Here is a 23,446-nt window from a genome sequence, read left to right as displayed (position 1 = left end):
CTATTGCAATTAGAGAAACCATTAGCGAACAGCATGGATCCTGACCAGACTGCGTGGATGCACTATGTTTGTTTTTTTACGGTGTGGCTCATATTTTGAACTCACTTATCTAAAACTTTCAGCTATCTTGAAGACATTTTCAAGTTCCATCCGAAAATATGTGCACAAAATGTCATTTTAAGTCAAATTTCGGTTACCTTGAAGTAAAACGCTCAATCCCTTAGAATTCGAGATACTGAGTTTCAACTCTGTAACTTCACAAGATAACTGGCAATGATAATAATGATGACTGCCAAAGAAGAAATCTTCTACAAACTGCTTCATTTTATACAAGAAAGAATCAGGAATAAACTTACTTCTGCTGAGTCACTATAATGTAAGCCTGGCAGTGTGGCGTACACATCTTTGCCTACACTAACCTAAACACATGCAATGAAAACAGAAGAAAAGATCCCATGTTAATAGGTGTGTTAATAAGGGTAAAACATGGGAAGATGAGTAGAAAATTCTCAAATTCACATGTATGTGTGTAATGACCATACATAAACAAGAGGACCATGATGGTCCTGAATCGCTCACCTATCCCCACATGACCCAGTGTTGAACTGAGTATGACGTCGTTATTTCTATTATTTGACAAAGTGACCTAGTTTTTGAGCACATGTGACCTAGATATCATCAAGATAAAAAATTCTGACCAATTTTCATGAAGATCCATTGAAAAATATGACCTCTAGAGAGGTTGTAAGGTTTTTCTATTATTTGACCTAATGACCTAGTTTTTGAAGGCACGTGACCAACTTTTAAACTTGACCTAGATATCATCAAGGTGAACATTCTCACCAATTTTCATGAAGATCTTGTGAAAAATATGGCCTCTAGAGAAGTCACAAGGATTTTCTATTTTTCAGCCTACTGACCTAGTTTTTGACCGCACATGACCTAGTTACAAACTTGACCTAGATATCATCAAGATGAACATTCTCATCAATTTTCATGAAGATCCATTGAGAAATATGGCCTCTAGAGACATCACAAGGTTTTTCTATTTTTAGACCTACTGACCTAGATTTTGACCGCATGTGACCCAGTTTCGAACTTGACCTAGATATCATCAAGATGAACATTCTGACCAATTTTCATGAAGATCTCTTGAAAAATATGGCCTCTAGAGAGGTCACAAAGTTTTTCTATTTCTAGATCTACAGACCTAGTTTTAGACTGCCAGGCCTTTTTTTATGCTGATTTTAGGGCCGAAATTCGGCCCCATTCCCCAATCTAAAAAGTATACTTTTTTCCCCACCTTGGCCAAAAATTCCCCATGCAAAAAAAAATGAAATTAGTTTTGATTTTCAGTCCTGATTTTAACAACTTTTCAGCAAATATATTCCTCCAAACAATGATTTCGCGACGTAAATTTCCCCTCCAAAAGGGACCTGGTACCCTTCCCCAAATTTACAAAAAAAGGGCTGACTGCATGTGACCCAGTTTCAAACTTGACCCAGATATCATCAAGGTGAACATTCTCACCAATTTTCATGAAGATCCATTGAGAAATATGGCCTCTAGAGACATCACAAGGTTTTTCTATTTTTAGACCTACTGACCTAGTTTTTGACCCCACGTGACCCAGTTTCGAACTTGACTTAGATATCATCAAGGTGAACATTCTGACCAATTTTCATGAAGATCTCATGAAAAATATGGCCTCTAGAGAGGTCACAAGGTTTTTCTATTTTTAGATCTACTGACCTAGTTTTTGACCCCACGTGACCCAGTTTCGAACTTGATCTAGATATCATCAAGGAGAACATTCTGACCAATTTTCATGAAGATCCATTGAGAAATATGGCCTCTAGAGAGGTCACAAGGTTTTTCTATTTTTAGACCTACTGACCTAGTTTTTGACCGCACGTGACCCGGTTTCGAACTTGACCTAGATATCATCAAGATGAACATTCTGACCAACTTTCATAAAGATCCCATGAAAAATGTGACCTCTACAGTGGTCACAAGCAAAAGTTTAGAGACATCACAAGGTTTTTCTTTTTTTAGACCTACTGACCTAGTTTTTGACCCCACGTGACCCAGTTTCGAACTTGACTTAGATATCATCAAGTTGAACATTCTGACCAATTTTCATGAAGATCCATCAAGGTGAAATTCTGACCAATTTTCATGAAGATCTCATGAAAAATATGGCCTCTAGATAGGTCAAAAGGTTTTTCTATTTTTAGATCTACTGACCTAGTTTTTGACCGCACGTGACCCAGTTTCGAACTTGACCTAGATATCATCAAGATGAACATTCTGACCAACTTTCATAAAGATCCCATGAAAAATGTGACCTCTACAGTGGTCACAAGCAAAAGTTTACGCTTGTACGCACGCACGGACGACGGACGCCACGCGATCACAAAAGCTCACCTTGTCACTTTGTGACAGGTGAGCTAAAAATGCAATGTCAAAGTTGACTACCATGTACACAGTCATGCATTTTGAACAAAAGTGACAGTCCTTGTGTTTCTATGTGCTGATTTATTAATAAATATTAGTGCAACATATGTTCTTTATGAAAGTTTCAGCACTTGTGTACACATAAAAGATTTTCTGTAATTGAACAACCTGTCCCTCATAATAGCTTTCAAAGTTTAATTTAAAATGGTCGGATTGAAACATGACTGAAGTATCAATCACTACACGTTTTCATATAAAGTAAAGCCTTAAGTAAGTTTTTTTCACAGGATAAATATCCTACATTTTTTATGCAAAACGTGCTTTTTATATTAAATTATTGCTCTGTCAAAAGTTGAAGATCTTTAAATATAAAAGATATTCCTGTAACATGGAGCCAACTTACTGGCATTATAAATTACTGGAGCCAAAAATGCTACCAATTTGTAATTCCATAATGCCAAAGTCTTTCAACCCATTATGCACCAAACAATACATTCCAAATGCAAAAAAAAAAAAAAACACTTCTAATATGAAATTCTGCAGACATGCATATGTTTACTGCATATTTTCTAGAACATGGTAAAATATCCTTGCATGCAGCTACTCAAGATGTACTGAATATACAGGACTTACAGAGTATGGTTTTATATCACAGTAACTATTGGTACGCAAAAACCAGGGTAGTGACCAATTAACACTACCTAACAATGGAATAGTGCAGATCCAGGAAGCCTAATTTAAATAATACAAACTATTAAATAAAATTAGACTATAAATTTTCATATAGATCAAAATAATAGATTTTCAACTTAACCCTTACCCTGTTAAATTTCTATAATGAACTTGTCCATCTTTCAATTTGGACAGTACCATTAACTGCTAAATGGGGTGCTTTCCAAAAAGATACCGACTGAATGGCGAACAGTGCAGATAATGATCAGACTGCACAGATTTGCAGGCTGATCATGATCTACACTGGTCGCAAAGGCAGAATCAGTCGTGTTTAGCATGATAAGGATTAACATGCCAATGGTGCATCTTTGTGTTTTTGAATTTTCAAAATACATTTAAACACTTGAAACTTGTAGTTAAGATTAACTTATCATTGAAAAACTTCTATACTTTTTTTAGGGCCCTGTAACATATCAATCAAGGTATCATTGAACTAGGCTTGAAAAACAAATTGAAAATCACCTAGGTTATGATATTCATTCTGTACCAAATTTCATGTGTGGAAAATCCATATCGAAAGTATTTTTACTAAAGACACAAATTAATTGTGTAAGCAGAGATACATTCATAATTAACTGTCATGAACAGTGGATTGTTCAAATTATTCCAGTTTTTCAACAGTAGTACATATTTATACTGTGTTTTGCTATTTATGTATTAAATGTACACTGTCTTAAACCTAATTCATATAGAGGATATTACATGAGTGTCTTTTCATATTGAATTTATTAAACGAGTTGAATAAAACAAGAGGATCATGATAGTCCTGAATCGCTCACCTGTTCCCACATGACCCAGTTTTTAGTATGACGTCGTTTTTTCTATTTTTTGACATAGTGACCTAGTTTTTGAGCTCATGTGACCCAGTTTTGAACTTGACCTAGATATCATCAAGATAAAAATTCTGACCAATTTTCATGAAGATCCATTGAAAAATATGGCCTCTAGAGGGGTCACAAGGTTTTTCTATTATTTGACCTATTGACCTAGTTTTCGAAGGTACGTGACCCTGTTTTGAACTTGACCTAGATATCAACAAGGTGAACATTCTCACTAATTTTCATGAAGATCTCATGAAAAATATGGCCTCTAGAGAGGTCACAAGGTTTTTCTATTTTTATACCTACTGGTCTAGTTTTTGACCGCACGTGACCCAGTTTCGAAACTGACCTAGATATCATCAAGGGGAACATTCAGACCAATTTTCATGAAGATCCATTGAAAAATATGGCCTCTAGAGAGGTCAAAAGATTTTTCTATTATTTGACCTACTGACCTAGTTTTTGACCGCAGTTGACCCAGTTTCAAACTTGACCTAGATATCATCAAGATGAACATTCAGACCAACTTTCATACAGCTCCCATGAAAAGTATGGCCTCTAGAGAGGTCACAAGGTTTTTTATTATTTGACCTACTGACCTAGTTTTTGAGGGCACGTGACCCAGTTTCAAACTTGACCTAGCTATCAACAAGGTGAACATTCTGACCAATTTTCATGAAGATCCATTCAAGGGTATGGCCTCTAGAGAGGTCACAAGGTTTTTCTATTTTAAGACCTACTGACCTAGTTTTTGATCGCAGTTGACCAGTTTCAAATTTGACCTATATATCATCAAGATAAACATTCAGACCAACTTTCATACAGATCCCATGAAAAATATGGCCTCTAGAGAGGTCACAAGGTTTTTTCATTATTTGACCTACTGACCTATTTTTTGATGGCACGTGACCCACTTTCGATCTTGACCTAGATATCATCAAGATGAACATTCTGACCACTTTTTATGAAGATCCATTCATAAGTATGGTCTCTAGAGCGGTCACAAGGTTTTTCTATTTTTAGACCTACTGACCTAGTTTTTGACCGCATGTGACCCAGTTTCGAACTTGACCTAGACATCATCAAGATGAACATTCTGACCAACTTTCATACAGATCCCCTGAAAAATATGGCCTTTAGAGAGGTCACAAGGTTTTTCTATTATTTGACCTACTGACCTGGTTTTTGACGGCACGTGACCCAGTTTCGAACTTGATCTAGATATCATCAAGGTGAACATTCTGACCAATTTTCATGAAGATCTTGTGAAATATATGGCCTCTAGATAGGTCTCAAGGTTTTTCTATTTTTAGACCTACTGACCTAGTTTTTGACCGCATCTGACCCAGTTTCGAACTTGACCTAGATATCATCAAGATGAACATTCTGACCAATTTTCATAAGACCCCATGAAAAATGTGACCTCTAGAGTGGTCACAAGCAAAAGTTTACGCACGGACGGACGGACGACGGACGCTGAGCGATCACAAAAGCTCACCTTGTCACTTTGTGACAGGTGAGCTAATAAAAAAATGCGAGGCTCTCCTGAGCATTTTATCAACTTTATTCAACGAGTTTAATAAATTCAATGTGGAAAGACACAAATGTAATATTCTGTTTATCACATGTTAGCTTTTCCTGTCAAAACATCAAAAATTCTACTTTCTTTTACTATATAAACAAGTCAATTTGAGCCAACGTCTTCTATACTGTAAATGACGTCGACATCAAAGCTTTATTACACTAGTGTATTATCATTTTTAAGTAATGGCTTTATTACACTCCCGCGACGTCAAACATGTGATAAAATACTGTTAATACACATAAACATCACATGAACTACTATGTAGTAATTGTTTATATTTTCAAATATGGGTCTACAATTAAAATTAAATTTTAGTGAATTGCTGTGTTTAACCTAATTTTCATTAATGTTTCCTTAACATAAATTAATTCCCATGAAATAAGTATCTACTATGAAAATAGAAAGCGGAAATATCAGGATGCATAAGATGAACAGAAGAACAAACAAAATTTTTCAAGAATTTTAAAAATCTCAATTGAAATGAAATGTGAATTCCTACAGTTCTACACTGACACCATCAAAATGATCAACAAGAGGACCATGATGGTCCTGAATCGCTCACCTCTTCCCACATGACCCAGTTTTGAGTATGACGTTGTTTTTTTAATTATTTGACATAGTGACCTAGTTTTTGAGCTCATGTGACCCAGTTTTGAACTTGACCTAGATATTATCAAGATAAAACTTCTGACCAATTTTCATGAAGATCCATTGAAAAATATGGTCACAAGGTTTTTCTATTATTTGACCTATTGACCTAGTTTTCGAAGGTACGTGACCCTGTTTTGAATTTTAACTAGATATCATCAAGGTGAACATTCTGACCAATTTTCAGGAAGATCTCATGAAAAATATGGCCTCTAGAGAGGTCACAAGGTTTTTCTATTTTTATACCTACTGGCCTAGTTTTTTACCACAGTTTCGAAACTGACCTAGATATCATCAAGGTGAACATTCAGATCAATTTTCATGAAGATCCATTGAAAAATATGGCCTCTAGAGAGGTCAAAAGATTTTAATAATTTTAGACCTACTGACCTAGTTTTTGACCGCAGTTGACCCAGTTTCAAATTTGACCTAGATATCATCAAGATGAACATTCAGACCAACTTTCATACAGATCCCATGAAAAGTATGGCCTCTAGAGAGGTCACAAGGTTTCTTTATTATTTGACCTACTGACCTAGTTTTTTAAGGCATATGACCCAGTTTCAAACTTGACCTAGATATCATCAAGGTGAACATTCTGACCAATTTTTATGGAGATCCATTCACAAGTATGGCCTCTAGAGAGGTCACAAGGTTTTTCTATTATTTGACCTACTGACCTAGTTTTTGACCGCACATGACCCTGTTTCGAACTTGACCTAGGTACCATCAAGATGAACATTCAGACCAATTTTCATACAGATCCCATGAAAAATATGGCCTTTAGAGAGGTCACAAGGTTTTTCTATTATTTGACCTTGCACATGACCCAGTTTCGAACTTGATCTAGATATCATCAAGATGAACATTCAGACCAATTTTCATACAGATCTCATGAAAAATATGGCCTCTAGAGAGGTCACAAGGTTTTTCTATTATTTGAACTACTGACCTAGTTTTTGATGGCACGTGACCCACTTTCGAACTTGACCTAGATATCATCAAGGTGAACATTCTGACTAATTTTCATGAAGATCTCATGAAATATATGGCCTCTAGAGAGGTCACAAGGTTTTTCTATTTTTAGGCCTACTGACCTAGTTTTTGACCGCACGTGACCCAGTTTTGAACTTGACCTAGATATCATCAAGGTGAACATTCTGACCAATTTTCATGAAGATCTCATGAAATATATGGCCTCTAGAGAGGTCACAAGGTTTTTCTATTTTTAGACCTACTGACCTAGTTTTTGACCACACGTGACCCAGTTTCGAATTTGACCTAGATATCACCAAGATGAACATTCAACCAACTTTCATACAGATCCCATGAAAAATATGGCCTTTAGAGAGGTCACAAGGTTTTTCTATTATTTGACCTACTGACCTAGTTTTTGATGGCACATGACCCACTTTCGAACTTGGCCTAGATATCATCAAGGTGAACGTTCTGACCAATTTTCATGAAGATCTTGTGAAATATATGGCCTCTAGAGAGGTCACAAGGTTTTTCTATTTTTAGACCTACTGACCTAGTTTTTGACGGCACGTGACCCAGTTTCGAACTTCACCTAGATATCATCAAGGTGAACATTCAGACCAATTTTCATGAAGATCTCATGAAATATATGGCCTCTAGAGAGGTAACAAGGTTTTTCTATTTTTAGACCTACTGACCTAGTTTTTGACCGCACGTGACCCAGTTTCGAACTTCACCTAGATATCATCAAGATGAACATTCAGACCAACTTTCATACAGATCCCATGAAAAATATGGCCTTTAGAGAGGTCACAAGGTTTTACTATTATTTGACCTACTGACCTAGTTTTTGATGGCACATGACCCACTTTCGAACTTGGCCTAGATATCATCAAGGTGAACGTTCTGACCAATTTTCATGAAGATGTTGTGAAATATATGGCCTCTAGAGAGGTCACAAGGTTTTTCTATTTTTAGACCTACTGACCTAGTTTTTGACGGCACGTGACCCAGTTTCGAACTTGACCTAGATATCATCAAGGTGAACATTCAGACCAATTTTCATGAAGATCTCATGAAATATATGGCCTCTAGAGAGGTCACAAGGTTTTTCTATTTTTATACCTACTGACCTAGTTTTTGACGGCACGTGACCCAGTTTTGAACTTGACCTAGATATCATCAAGATGAACATTCTGACCAACTTTAATACAGATCCCATGAAAAATATGGCCTCTAGAGAGGACACAAGGTTTTTCTATTATTTGACCTACTGACTTAGTTTTTGAAGGCACGTGACCCACTTTCGAACTTGACCTAGATATCATCAAGGTGAACATTCTGACCAATTCTCATGAAGATCTCATGAAATATATGGCCTCTAGAGAGGTCACAAGGTTTTTCTATTTTTAGACCTACTGACCTAGTTTTTGATGGCACGTGACACAGTTTCGAACTTGATTCAGATATCATCAAGATGAACATTCTGACCAACTTTCATAAAGATGCCATGAAAAATGTGACCTCTAGAGTGGTCACAAGCAAAAGTTTACGGACAGACGCACGCACGGACGCACGCACGGATCGACACAGCGCGATCACAAAAGCTCACCTTGTCACTTTGTGACAGTTGAGCTAAAAATGAGAAAAGGATGCATTAAGAAGTATAATATTAAAAGTGCCATTACCAAAGGTGGAAACAAGGGCAGATAATCTGGTAGTGTGGGAGGTGTAAAACAAGAACAGGTAAATCAATCACTTACCTCTGCAGAATCTGGATTTTTGAACTGTAGACCCGTAGCAGCTTGTTCAGCACCATAATTACCTCTCCTGCCTGTTCTCCCTCTCTCCTACGTAATAAAGTATGATGTGTTTTATTCAACCATTAACCCTCATCACATTGGACATGTCTGATTATGCCTTTGCGAACAGTGTAGATCATGTAGAATATTTCACTGACATGTATCTTATTAACCTTTACCCTGCTAAATTTCTTAAATGAACTGATCTTCCATGGCAGAACCACTTATGATTCACAGGGGTGTTTACTTAAAATTTACTGACTGAATAGCGAACAGTGCAGACCATTATGACGGATGTGCAGGCTGATCTTAGTCTCCACTTGTTGCAAAGGCAGAATCACTTGCCGACTGCAGGCTAAAGGTTAAAAACATTTTTTAAAGTTGATCATGTAATAAACTGTCACTAAGCATGTGCTTTCATGTGATAAAGTAATAGAACCTAATTAAACATAATACCTATTAATACATTTATTAACATAACATTATACTGTTATATGATTACTCCGCCTGTTATATACATGTGCATGTAGCATTAACTTATAATTGCTTAGAAACTCAATTTTTTTTCCCATAATCCTTCAATTTTGTCTGTATGTGTGCTTCAATTCTGATACAAAAAAATACTTATGTGGCCAATGATATTACCCCTTCATTCTATTAAGCAGCTAAGATTTGTTTTATAAGGTTTAAAGAAATAAAGGGGTAGACTTATAAGTAATTATTCAGTAGCAATGTCTGACAGGAAGTCTTGCCATACATAGATACAGAAATTGACCTTCAAATTGCTCAAAAAAATTTGATGCTGACTTAATTGATTGTACAATTTGTGTCCAAACCTGTGCTAGTTTCTGATTATATTCCTTCTTTCTTTCCTCATTGAGCACATGTTGCTGCCTGTCATGTTGACCTATATTCTTGAAGAAATGGTTCGGAGTCGATGGCTTTGGCGGCAAACCTCGCTGCCTCTGAGTCGCAAGTTTCTACATAAATAATATACGTTTATCAATACCCTATACAGATTATCTCAATCAAATGACATCATTAAAAATAATCCTTCCATTCAAAAACATGTTAACTGTCATATTCAGTTAAGGTTTGGACAAACTTGTTTAGAAGTTATTAATAATTTGTCATAAGATGTGGTGACCAAACAATCATTCTTGAAAAAAAACAAAAACAATTTATCAGCCTAAGCTACTGTGTCCCTGTTGCTTTTATCATTCTGGAAAATATTTTTTGACATAACAGGGACTCAGAATGAGCTAAGGCTACCGTAAATACTCATGTATAATGCACACTCCGAAGTAAAGCGCAAATTCCCCTTTATTTTCTACTTATAGTTAGATGTGCTCATTATGTCCTTTCAGATTCTGACTCTAGTGTAGTGAAGTAAGCTAAGCTGTGAGATGTCATGCATACATGCATACACATGCACTGACATGTTAGAAGATAAATATTCTTTATTCTGTATATAATATTGGCAAGTGTATCATGCAAACATTGTTAATGTGCCTATTTTACAACAAGAAAAATAGCGATAATTTATTATAAACTAAATGCCTGTAAAAATTTATTCTAGATAGTCATTTAAATTAAGACACAATCTCTTCCATGTGTAGTAGTTGTACAAATGTAAATAAAATAACAAAAATATTGGTTAATACAATTAACAAAGAAATTTATTAAGAAATCATTTAATTTGGCCAAAAGGGGTATCTCATCAGGAGATGATTTGTGGCTTAAAATATTTGAAGACAAGATGGCCATGATGGCCTTAGTCATTCGCCTTATAGTGGAGGAAAGATGTAAAACTAAATGATTATCTAGGCATTCTTACTGGCTTTATGTCATTAAATGTAAAGGCCATAATCTGTGCTAGAGAATGAAAAATGTTTACAACATGGATAACTCTACCCAATATACTGTGAAAACTTCAGAAATTTTTAAGGGTACAACAAACATATCAACTGTTACAAATTTCATACACTTTGTATGTCTATAAAAGACATTCACAAATAATCAGAAAAATCAGACATCGCGAAAGTATTTGCAATTTCCTGTTTAACCAAGTCAGCCAAAATAAGTATTCTTGTTTTAACTCGAACAATAAACTTATACTTCCTAACAATTCACAAAGTTCATCATGGGTTAAATGTTTTCATAGAAATGGCTAAAAATCTTAAAGCAACAAAACTAGAGACTTGGTTGAAAACTTAAACAATGAAATTAAAAAATTTCTAAGCAGGACTTCTGCTTTCTATATGTTCACCACTACCTAACAATTTTCTATTTTATAACCATTCTTCAACCTTTTTTTCATTACAGTTCAACTTTTTCTATTCACCTTAACTCCAAAAGAAAGCCTACCTGTTGTTGTTGTTCATTATATTCGCGCTGTCTTTCAGACATCAACTGTTGACGCCTCCTGTCATCAAGTTCACCAACTGGAAGTGTAGCACCTTTGCCCTCTAGGACATCTGCACGACGACTGCCTCCCTGCTGTGGCTTCTGAAGTGACAAAAATAATGTCAGTAACTTAATTTGATGAAATACTTTAAATTTCCATTTCAAAATGTCCAATCAAGAATTTTGAAAAAAGAAAAAAACTTGTTACGTCAAATCCTTCCTATGCTGGGGGAAGAGTGTACAGTGGTATGCTGTAAAAATTAAGTGAGCAAAATGTTTTGCTGTAACAACAAGAGCTGTCGGAGGACAGCAACGCTCGACTATTTAACAGCCTTGTCGCTTGAATGAATAAGAAAGTCGAAAAAGGGGCATAATTTAGTAAAAAAGTAAAATAGGGTTATGGAACCTGCATAGTGCTTATCAGCTCATGACAGTGGACAAGTGTATGAAGTTTCAATCCATTCCCATTAGTGGGTACTGAGATACCAGCTTACATATAAGAATTTAACCCAAAAACTCCTAAGTTGAAAAAGGGGCATAATTTTGTAAAATGCAAAGTTGAGTTATTGACCCTTTGCACTGCACGTCATATCATGAAGTGAACTAGTGTGTGAAGTTTCAATCCTTTCCCATTAGTGGATACTGAGATACCAGCTTACATACAAAAACTTAACCAAAAATTTCTATGTTGAAAAGGGGCATAATTTTGTAAAAAATCAAAATAAAGTTATGGGACCTGCTTTGTGCATGTCAGATCATGACAGTGAACAAGTGTGTGAAGTTTCAATCCATTCCCATTAGTGAGTACTGAGATACCAGCTTACATACAAAAACCTTAACCAAAAAATTCTAAGTCGAAAAAGGGGCATAATTTTGTAAAAAAGCAAAATAGAGTTATGGAACCTGTGCAATGTAAGTCAGTTTATCACAGTAAATAAGTGTGTGAAGTTTCAATCCATTCCCACAAGTGGTTACTGAGATACAAGCTTACATACAAAACCTTAACCAAAAATTTCTAAGTCAAAAAAGGGGCATAATTTTGTAAAAAAGCAAAACAGAGTTATGGAACCTGTGCAATGTAAGTCAGTTTATCACAGTGAATAAGTGTGTGAAGTTTCAATCCATTCCCACAAGTGGTTGCTGAGATACCAGCTTACATACAAAAACTTAACCAAATCGGGACGCGGACGCGGACGCCGACGCATGGGCGAGTCCAATAGCTCTACTATTCTATGAATAGTCGAGCTAAAAATGGAATAATTTTTTACTTTTATTCTCTTGTTTGTCTTTTCAATTATCTGACTATAAATATTGCCAAAGAACAGACTTTGGGCCACAGCACTGACACAATTATTTTGTAAACTATGAAGAAAAAACCCAGTTTTTGGTCAAAAATACCTCCTGCACATGCAATTTTGGTTAAAATTTCTGCCATTTTAGTTACAACAAAACTTTTCCCTCACTTCATCTTTACAGCATACCACTGCATGTCCTCACATGTGACTAGAGTTAAAATTAAATAGTCAGTCCAATAATCCTATTTTAACTTTCAATTTCTTATGTCTGAAATTCAACCTGTTCAAATGGTCTGTCTTACCTACCGTCATCCTATGAATACGAGACGCACATTTTTACCAAGATTTTGGTCTCCAAGGACAGGTGCGTCCTATATATGGGGATAGAAAAAGACCAAACATTTCCCCCCGACATAAAAATTAAGAAAATCGATCTTTGTTTACACCACGTACCTTTATATTGAAGAGAATTCAAGGGGAGTAAATACCAATGACTCGGGCATAGCTAATAGCCAGTATCAGGACCCAGCGTCTTAAATTACTTTTGTATAAATGTAAAATTTAGAGCTCACGTAAAATCTTAAGATAAATAAAAGCTGTTTTTCATTTAAATATATTTTACAACGAATTTCTGTAACATATCATTAAGTTTTTAACAAGACCTGACGAGTGTGTAAAACTTTCTCGGCGTGTTTTCACACATTTTGCATTAAAATACTTGAAACTCCATATCAGGTAGCCCGGAAATTGATTATCTAGTCTTCAAACATAATTTTGATAGCTGTCTATAATCCTCTTGTTCATCGAGAAATTCACGCCCAAGGCATTACTTATCTTACACCTACTGTCACAATCTGCAAACAATTAACCATTTAATCATACCTGGAGGCAATTGTAAACATGTGCATGCGAGATTTTAGACTGATCCAATATGACCATAGTCGCTGATCCGTAAATGTTCAAAACAATTTGCAAACCAGTCTTAAAATTACGTCATTTTACGCCACGTGCCAAAGTGTACTTTTGTATTCACTGGCGTCAATATTTATACAGTGATCAGAGGATGCGGCAGTTTAGTGCTTACACAGAGTTTATGCTTTTCAATTTAAATACTTGCACAACATGCAAAAACATCAACAATGATATAGCAAAAACCGGCGAGTTCGTAGGAACTATAGCGAATTTCAGACAAACATAAATTCGGATAAGTGATAAGTGGGTATAAGCATTTTTCCAGAATTCTGCTGATATTTTTTCACTGCGTCCTATACACGAGTGCGACCTATAATCGGCCGATTACGGTATTACTATAATTTAAGTGTAGACATATTGCAAAGGAGATAATACCAGTCTGCATTATAAATGACTGTAAAATCTCTTACAAAGTACTTTTAATCACTGTCCCCTTCAGTACTAGGTACTGCATGTATATAGGTATTCCTATATAAATCACCTATCCTTAGTTTGTGATAGATAACAAGTCTATATTCAACTTGTCTGCTGGGCTAAAGTTAAAACTAGAAAAATATCTGATGTTAAATAAAACATTTAATCAATAGCATTCCAGTCAACAGTAAAAACCATCTGCCTGTTGTCTTGACTACATTTTTCTCATCTGAAGACTACATTATGTATAATATATTTATAAAAAGAATGTGACCTTCTCTCAACAATCAAGTATTTAAACTCTCTAATGTGCAAAACCTATATCAGTTTCTCAGATACAAATGTTTTTCATCAAAATATAAAATAAATTAGATTGGATAGAAAGTCACTGTTAGTAATTTTGCACTCAAAATAATGTCGAACAGAAGCTGTGTTAAGCAATCAGAGTTTCAAAAAGTGCAGCAGTTCAGACACAAAACGTAAGTGAAACCAAACCCAAATGAAAAACAAACATTATATCATATAACTGGAAAGAAATTTATTGGCACTAATATATAAATACGGAATGCATTATATGAATAATGAGTAGTTAAATACAAATTGTCATGGCAATAAGTATTATGGGTATCAAAGTATTTTGTAAACACATGCTAATGGGTATAGTCAAATTCAAAATTCTCATTTTGACAATGGTCATTTACCTGTTAATTAATAATGTGTTGTTTTTTAAATTTTCTTTATGTCCATCATTAAAGCCCCCAATTCTTGTCATGCTGACACCATTACCTGGCTATTATTTTCAGCTTTTTTCAGAAGATCTTATTTTAAATCTGACTATAATATGTGGTTAGTGACAATGAGAATAGTGAAAACACATGTTATAGACAGTGAATAATGATGAAGTGCACTACGGTCACATCTGGTTATCAAAATCATGGTGCTCTATGGAGCTGGCAATGAGGTTCTACCTCATAATTTTCATATGTCTGTTGCTGGGAACCAGGGGAAAGGAGGCCTCCTGCTGGGGCCAGGTGTTGGCCTCTGGGCTCCTCTGGATAATGTTGCTGATGATGATGCTGTTGTTGGGGTTGTTGCTAATGAGTAAGAAAAATACAATGAATAAATGACTGCATGCCGAAACCCCTTGTACCATGAAAAGTAGGAAATGAGAATAAAATGATAAAATCATTGTACTGCCACCTTTGAATTTGGATTTTGTCATGAAACAGTGAGGCAAAACACAGTTACAGACCAGAACCCATAACTAATACAATTCAGTACAAGACTCAATGATACAGCATGACTCAAGTTAATGACTACATGAAAAGAATTAATGACATTTTCTTACAGTGTCCTGTCAATCATAACAGTATGAGGAATATTTCAGAATGTATGAGATGGTTTAGTTATGAAAATGTATCAGAAAGTAATCAATATTGCACATGATTATCTCAAGTAATCAATTACACTAGGATTACATGTAATAATAAATGTGTCTGATTACTGATTAAATGTGATTACTTGACCAAATGTAATTGATTACAGATAATTATTATTACTGATTACAATTACCCTATGTTTGCTAGAAATATTGCGAAAATATATGAGCCGTGCCATGAGAAAACCAACATAGTGGGTTTGCGACCAGCATGGATCCAGGTCAGGATCCATGCTGTTCGCTTTCAAAGCCTATTGCAATTAGAGAAACCGTTAGCGAACAGCATGGATCCTGCGGACGCGCAGGCTGGTCTGGATCCATGCTGGTCGCAAAGCCACTATGTTGGTTTTCACATGACGCGGCTCATTATGAAGATAATGCCTAAAGAAAGCCACTTAGCAGAAATAATAGGTAGAAGATACTAAACTGGCTTTCAAGACTAAAGACACTCTAGAAAGAACTGTCACCAAAGTATAAACATGTCTACCTTCTGAATTAATTCATTATATTCTCGTTGTCTTTCAATTTCAAGCTGCCGTTTTTTCTCGTTATATCTTCCTTGATCCAAGGGCAAGCCCTGCCGTAAATTCTCTGGTGTTGGTTCCTTTACACGGAAACTCCTCTGTGGGGCATTCTAAATTCAGCATACAAGTTGTTACATGCAAAAAGCTAATTTTAGTCTTGATGCTCGATTTTCTTTAATCTTTGTTAAATTAGCACAAGCATACATTGTGATGAAACTTCGCATAAACGAGCCTTCTACAGCTACCGAAATGCCAGCAAAATTTCAGCAATATAACATAGCGATCGAACGGAATATTTCAACAAACCCAGAATTGACACTGACAGCAATGGTTCTTTTTCTATCAGAAACAGTCCTCTTTTACTGAGTCAAAGCAATTTCAAAACTAAAAGTACAAAATTTAATATTATAAAATGCTGCACTTTTGTTAGCTTAAGCAGTATTGTTATGCTGAAATTGTCTGTTAATTACATTCTTACAAATCAAACATCTGAAACAACACCCCGCACCAACCGTTCCTCAATATATTTTACAATACTTCTACATTTACAAAGCTACAGCTGATATTTTATACACTTGAACTTTGCTGTGGAAGTACCTTTACGGCTTTGCGATCAGCAAGGATCCTGACCTGTGCAAATCCATATTGTTCATTTATCCCAACATCTTGACTGTTCATTTATCCAACATCTGTACTGTTTGTTCATCCCCACATTTTTACTGTTGGTTTATCCATTTCAGCACCAATATGTAAAAGATAAGTTAACAGTGTGGATCTTGCACAGACTGCATTGACATGTAGGCTGATTGGGATCCATACTGTTCGCAAAGCCCTAACATTGGTTTTCCACACAGTGTCAACACATCTTCTTACCTTTGCCAGATATTCATTGTACTCTTTCTTTCTTTCATCGTCCAGTTTCTGCCGGTCGCTGGCCCCTATAGGAAGCCCTTCCCTCTCAGTAGCCAATCGCTGCTCTTCTGCTTGTTCCCTACGGTACTCGTCCTGTAATATCTGCTGTCGCTGGAAAAACAGGAAAAAGACTTACACATTTTATCTTTTGATAATTTTATCAGTACACTGCACTCTCAACTAAAAGCAGCTGACTGTAGCCATTGGTCTGAGCCAAAACCTTTTTCATCAAAAAAATTAACTTTAGGACAATTTTAGATCTTTTGTCTACAAATGCAAATATTTTTGACAAAACAAAATGTTTGGCAATGCCTAAAGCAAGAATGTACACTTATATACTGAGTATAAAAAATTTGAAAAAGACAAGGCAACTGATAATAAATTACCATAAAGTTGATATATTTTTCAAAACATTTCAAAAATCTGACATGACTATTGTCATAAACAAGAGGGCCAAGATGGCCCTAGGTCGCTCACCTGAGAAACACACCATAACACTGTAAACATGTTTGACACAAAATGTAACTGGAAATAAATATTCTGGCCAATTTTCATTAGGATTGGACCAAAAATGTGGTCTCCTGAGTTTAAACAAGTATTTTCTTTGATATGACCTAGTGACCTACTTTTTGAACCCAGATAACCCATATTCAAATTTGATCTAGATTTCATCAAGGCAATCATTCTGACCAAATTTCATAAAGATCAATTGAAAAATACAGCCTCTATCGCATACACAAGGTTTTTCTTCGATCTGACCTAGTGACCTACTTTTAGATCACAAATGACCCACATTCAAACTCGACCTAGATTTCATCACAGCAATCATTCTGACTTAATTTCATGAAGATCAGTTGAAAAATACAGCCTCTTTTGCATCCACAAGGTTTTTCCTTGATTTGACCTAGTGACCTACTTTTTGATCCCAGATGACCCATATTCCAACTTGACCAGGATTTCTTCAAGGCAATCATTCTGACCAAATTTCATGAAGATCAATTGAAAAAAAACAGCCTCTATTGCATACACAATGTTTTTCTTTGATTTGACCAAGTGACCTAGTTTTTTGATCCCAGATGACCCATATTCGAACTCGACCTAGACTTCATCAAGGCAATCATTCTGACCAAATTCTATGAAGATCAATTGAAAAATACCGCCTCTATCGCATACACAAGGTTTTTCTTTGATTTGACCTAGTGACCTACTTTTTTAAACAAGATGACCCATATTCAAACTCAGCCTAGATTTCATCAAGGCAAACATTCTGATTTAATTTCATGAAGATAAATTGAAAAATACAGCCTCTACAGCATACACAAGATTTTTCTTTGATTTGACCTAGTGACCTATCGTTTGAACCCAGATAAACAAGATTCGAACTCGACCTAGATTTCGTCAAGGCACTCATTCTGACCAAATTTCATGAAGATCAATTGAAAAATACGGCCTCTTTCGCATACACAAGGTTTTCCTTTGATTTGACCTAGTGACCTACTTTTTGACCCCAGATGAGACATATTCAAACTCAGCCTAGACTTCATCAAGGCAAACATTCTGACTTAATTTCTTGAAGATCAATTGAAAAATACAGCCTCTATAGCATACACAAGGTTTTTCTTTGATTTGACCTAGTGACCTATTTTTTGACCCTAGATGGACCATATTCGAACTCGACCTAGATTTCATCAAGGCAATCATTCTGACCAAATTTCGTGAATATCAATTGAAAAATACAGCCTCTATCGCATACACAAGGTTTTTCTTTGATTTGACCTTGTGACCACCTTTTTGACCCCAGATGACCCTTATTCAAACTCAGCCTAGATTTATCAAGGCAAACATTCTGACTTAATTTCTTGAAGATCAATTGAAAAATACAGTCTCTATAGCATACACAAGGTTTTTCTTTGATTTGACCTAGTGACCTATTTTTTGACCCCAGATGACCCATCTTCGAACTCGGCCTAGATTTCATCAAGGCAATTATTCTGACCAAAGGACGGGATATGATAAGGACCAAAAATGGCCCCCACTAAATATGCATGTAAAACAATACCATTCCATTGATAATTAACTATATTTTTCAAAATCCACCAAGATATAATGACCAGACGTCGGTAATGAACCAAAATAATTGATTATTACATCTATCTAAGACTTACGCTGAAAAGATATTTGATCATTTAGAATGGGGGTATAGAAAACTATTTTGCAATACATCTTAGTTTATATTGCTGAACCCTATAAATTGTATGTCGGCACAATACTCAGTGATCCAACTTCTTGAAACGAATTTTTATTTTGTATTGTAAGACAGAATGATCGTGCAAAAACAAGGAAAACAAGGGAGATAACTCTTTCATGTAAGGACGACCGAGAACTCTTTTAAGAAATAAGATTTTTTTTTTTATTTTTATACATCTACATAGGCTTATTCTCTAACTATTATGTTTGTTTCGTTTTATTTCGTATCAAGAAAATTTCTAAAACTAAAATCCAAAACATTCATTTCATATGCGTTACCATAGCAACATAGAAACAGTTTTGCATTTTTTTGGATTTGTAGTGATTTAGCGAGTTATTTCACATACTTGATGAAATATTAACTTTTAAAAAACATTCTTTTGCTTCTATATCTCCTTACATATTTAGTGTTGTTGTTTTCTTTCTTTTTTTTGTTTCGTGTACGGAATGTTCTCCTTGTGTGACGTTCGTATAAAACAAAACCTCCGTCGAATAAATCAGGAGGCAGGACTTTGTCTTACAAGTTTCCATTTTTCATATTTTCGGTGATTTTTATTTAAATATGTAATGAAGTATTTTCATCAAGCAAGTTGAAAAAGAACGACAGTGTTCATTTTACTTGAATGCATAATATACAAACTGCATAATATTATTAAATCCTTACCACATACTTATTTAAAATAAGTACCCGCAGAAATGTCGCCGGAACCGAGTTAGATCGGTATTACAACTATGGAAGCATATGTATGTAGTTTATTCAATTTAATTTCTTGGATTAAATCAAAAACGTTTCCTTTGACACGAAACTATAATATCGATATGAGAAGCACAAAATATACATATGCGTATGTAAGATCATTACGGAAGGATTGACATGAAAGACATGTGCAGTTTCCCGCCAAAGTTATATATGTAACGTAAAATGCTTCCGATTTCCTGCAAAAGATTTTGGATTATAGATCAAAGAAAACTATTTGATTTTACTCCATTATGTTATATTCCATTTATAATTGTTGCATTTATATTATATATTGCGTTTATATTAAAATCAGTTTACAAGTAGTAACATATGTATGCACGCATGAAGACATTTGATATTATTCTAATATCAAGAAGGTATAATTTGTTTTTAAACAAAATAACAATGGGTCATGGCTGCACAGTGAGAAGCAGATGGTCCGGCTTTTCTCTGGATTACCGCTTTTCCTTTCCTCGAATAGAAAGACAGATTCGAGACGAAACGGCTGCAGCGATAAAGAACCGGCATGGTTGCTCAGTACGCACGTTTTAGTCAAAAAACATCTACGCACGTGCCCATCTATAAGCTAATAAGTGATCTCTGTAGTAAGCTTCCCATCATGCCGAGTGATATGTGCGCAGAGGTATTTTTACACTAATACGTGTGCAGATGTTTGATACTATTACGTGCACACGTAATACGTAACGTAATTCTTATTACGTGCGCAAGTAATAGGTATTACGTGAGCACGAAGTAACTAGTACGTGCGCACGTTTTAGTATGACAAAAACACCAATGCCCCCCTCTGTGATACCTTAACTACATGTATAGACATTCCTCGTTCTTTTTTTAAATCATTACTGTTATTCTAGAAAAGAAAGAGAAAAAACACAACACCTGTATGTGTGCCTTCATTTTAAAAGCGTATTCATTAACAGTGCAGAGAGCCTAACAAGTCCGGGCCCGCTTCGACTACGGGGGGTGGGGGCTGGTATTGGGTTTGATCTCCGGCCCCGTCATACCAGAGAGGTGAGAAATATTACCAGTAGCTCCCTTGCTTAGATGCTTGTCATTAAAAGGGAAACTGGTTTCTCTGCTCCTACCCTGATGATGGATTCATCAGGAATGAAATGTTGAAATTGACTTATATAAGTTATATAACGCTATATATATATATATATATAAGTTTTAGGATTTGCTTCACAAGCTAAATAAGGACACCGCAGATTTGCGGATCGCAGGATCGCGAGTGTGATCCCCAGGCGAGGCTTTTCTTCTCCGTGACGATTTGATAGGGGGTATAGTGACTATAATCATTCGTCCTCCATCTCATAATTAAGTGGGGAAGTTGACAACTACATGCGGAGATCAGGTTTTTACTGGTACGAAATCCAGGAACTCTGATTGAGTTAATTGTCAGTTACTGTTGAAAAAACAGCGTTAAAACGCAAAACAAAACAAATCACAATCAACCTATAATAAATTATTAAAAACAATATTAAGATGACGCGTCTTCCGGTGTTTTAGATATTCTTTAAACACGAATATAGCTTAGCTATTGTGTTTAAAAAAAATGGTTATATAGGGATTTTATCTTTTAATCATAAAATAAAATATTTCACACCGGAAATGACATGTCAGTGACATTAATTACTTAACATACATTTACTTATGAAACTTCGTATGGCGATGAAGCGGAATATATTAAAATTGATGAAACAATTCTGAGTTGTTGACTTACTATTTTGCATACGTCATAAAAAGGAAGTATAAAAACACATGTTTATATAACTTTATCTTTAACTCGCGGCTAAAACTATAAAATCTAAATATGGTTTGCAACTCACCATCAAAGAATAGTACTTTCTGTAATTTTTGACAGAAAAAAAAGTCTTACAGGATTTGATCTCGCATACCACTAACACCAAGCATAAAATTCCCTTTCAACCATCGTGCGTACCGATTGCGTCACAGAGACTTCTGTACAAAATACGTCATCATTTTTACATAAAATAATTATCTACATGTGTCTACTAGTTGCGGTGTGCATGAGTTATCTTTCTTGTCTCTATAACATTTATGTAAACAATAAAATTTTCTTTTTAAACAACTTAAATTACACGTTATTATTTCTTTTAAAATGCCGCTTAAACAAAATCAACTTTCATATAATCCCGAAATACAGTTCATGTAGATCTAAAACACGTAACTGATCATTAAAATGTCTAGATCTACTTTCACTTTCACTTTTGCATTAAACTTGGCTCTAAACATTTAATTTTCTTATAAAATAACTCTTAGGCCACACCAAATTGATAAGTTGTTCATCGGATTTTTTTCTGAAAAAATTGAGGCGGCGAGCGAAAAAATAATTTAAATATTTTTTTAGGTTTTTGAGAAAATCAGGAGAGAGCGAAGAAATATATTTGTCTTCATTTGGCTCTCGACTGACTAATAAAAACCTTGAAATAGAATGTATAGCCCTTTTAAATTAAAAAGTAAGTCCCCAGGGATTGAGAAAATCTGACCTGCAGATGCACAACAAAGCGAACTCATGAAAAAAAGGTAATAACATTGTCATACAGTACAGTGTAATCAAATAATGCATGCTTTTGAAAATGCTGTTAGAAAATATGTAATAAACAACAATGCATAACCTTACACCACACTTATCACACATATGTGACTTGATGTAGCATTCTTAGCTGACTTTACAAAGTTTTTGATACATCAAATATCTATGCGAGTGTTACTAGATCTATTAAAGCTTCTGATTTTAAACTTAGAACAGTTATTTACTGTCAAAGTCTACACCTGGAGAAACAATATTCTTCTTAAGTCTGAATCTAGACAGAGTTAAGCCCCTTTTTAACATAGAATACTTTTAATTAAGTTTTATATAATGACCAGTAGCTCTGTACTTTCAAAGCTTCTGACTATTATGCCCCTTTTACCGGCAAAGCTCTGATTCAGAAAAGTCGAGCATGATGTCTTACGTACAGCTCTTTTTCTAACTTTAAACTTTCATAACATATTAAATTTGTTGAAACAAAGTCTCAATTAAAGTCTGAAATGGAGATTAACGTGCATTAACATTAGTCTACTAAATGATTGGAAAATTTGAAAATCGAAACTGTTCTGAAAACAACTCATAATGTAAATTCCTTATCCCACTAACTTTCGTATGCAAATGCTGATCATTTGGCAAGGAAAAACAGAAAACAGATAAGTGACATGCATCAATAAGTATTTACCCTTACCAAAATAATGTAGATTGATGTTATCAAATAAATTAGTATGTTTTTCTTCGTCCAGTTTTCAATGAAATAAATCGATTTTTTGTAGCATGTAATTTGGTAAACATTTGAAGAAAATGGCGTAATTGCATAAAGGGGAAACAACTTTAATGCAACTAAATATAAGGTTATGACTTATTATAGACGATGTGTGCGTAGTATGTATTTATTTTGATTAAA

General features: G+C 35.1%; 1 protein-coding gene across 1 annotated transcript in view; it reads right to left on the bottom strand.

Moving 5' to 3' along the window:
- LOC123524871 (trichohyalin-like) overlaps positions 1-23,446 on the bottom strand; it is a 151,901-nt gene that overhangs the window by 103,718 nt on the left and 24,737 nt on the right. Inside the window, exons 9-15 of the mRNA XM_053539697.1 lie at positions 16,946-17,095; positions 16,036-16,182; positions 15,079-15,204; positions 11,391-11,531; positions 9,860-10,003; positions 8,985-9,071; positions 357-419 (exon numbers count right to left, since the gene is read on the bottom strand). Of these exons, the coding sequence (XP_053395672.1) occupies positions 357-419; positions 8,985-9,071; positions 9,860-10,003; positions 11,391-11,531; positions 15,079-15,204; positions 16,036-16,182; positions 16,946-17,095 (858 nt within the window). The remainder of the gene's footprint in view (positions 1-356; positions 420-8,984; positions 9,072-9,859; positions 10,004-11,390; positions 11,532-15,078; positions 15,205-16,035; positions 16,183-16,945; positions 17,096-23,446) is intronic.

The sequence above is a fragment of the Mercenaria mercenaria genome, chromosome 3, assembly GCF_021730395.1.
Source record: "Mercenaria mercenaria strain notata chromosome 3, MADL_Memer_1, whole genome shotgun sequence".
NCBI lineage: Eukaryota > Metazoa > Mollusca > Bivalvia > Venerida > Veneridae > Mercenaria > Mercenaria mercenaria.
This window is presented reverse-complemented; position numbering and strand designations above follow the sequence as displayed.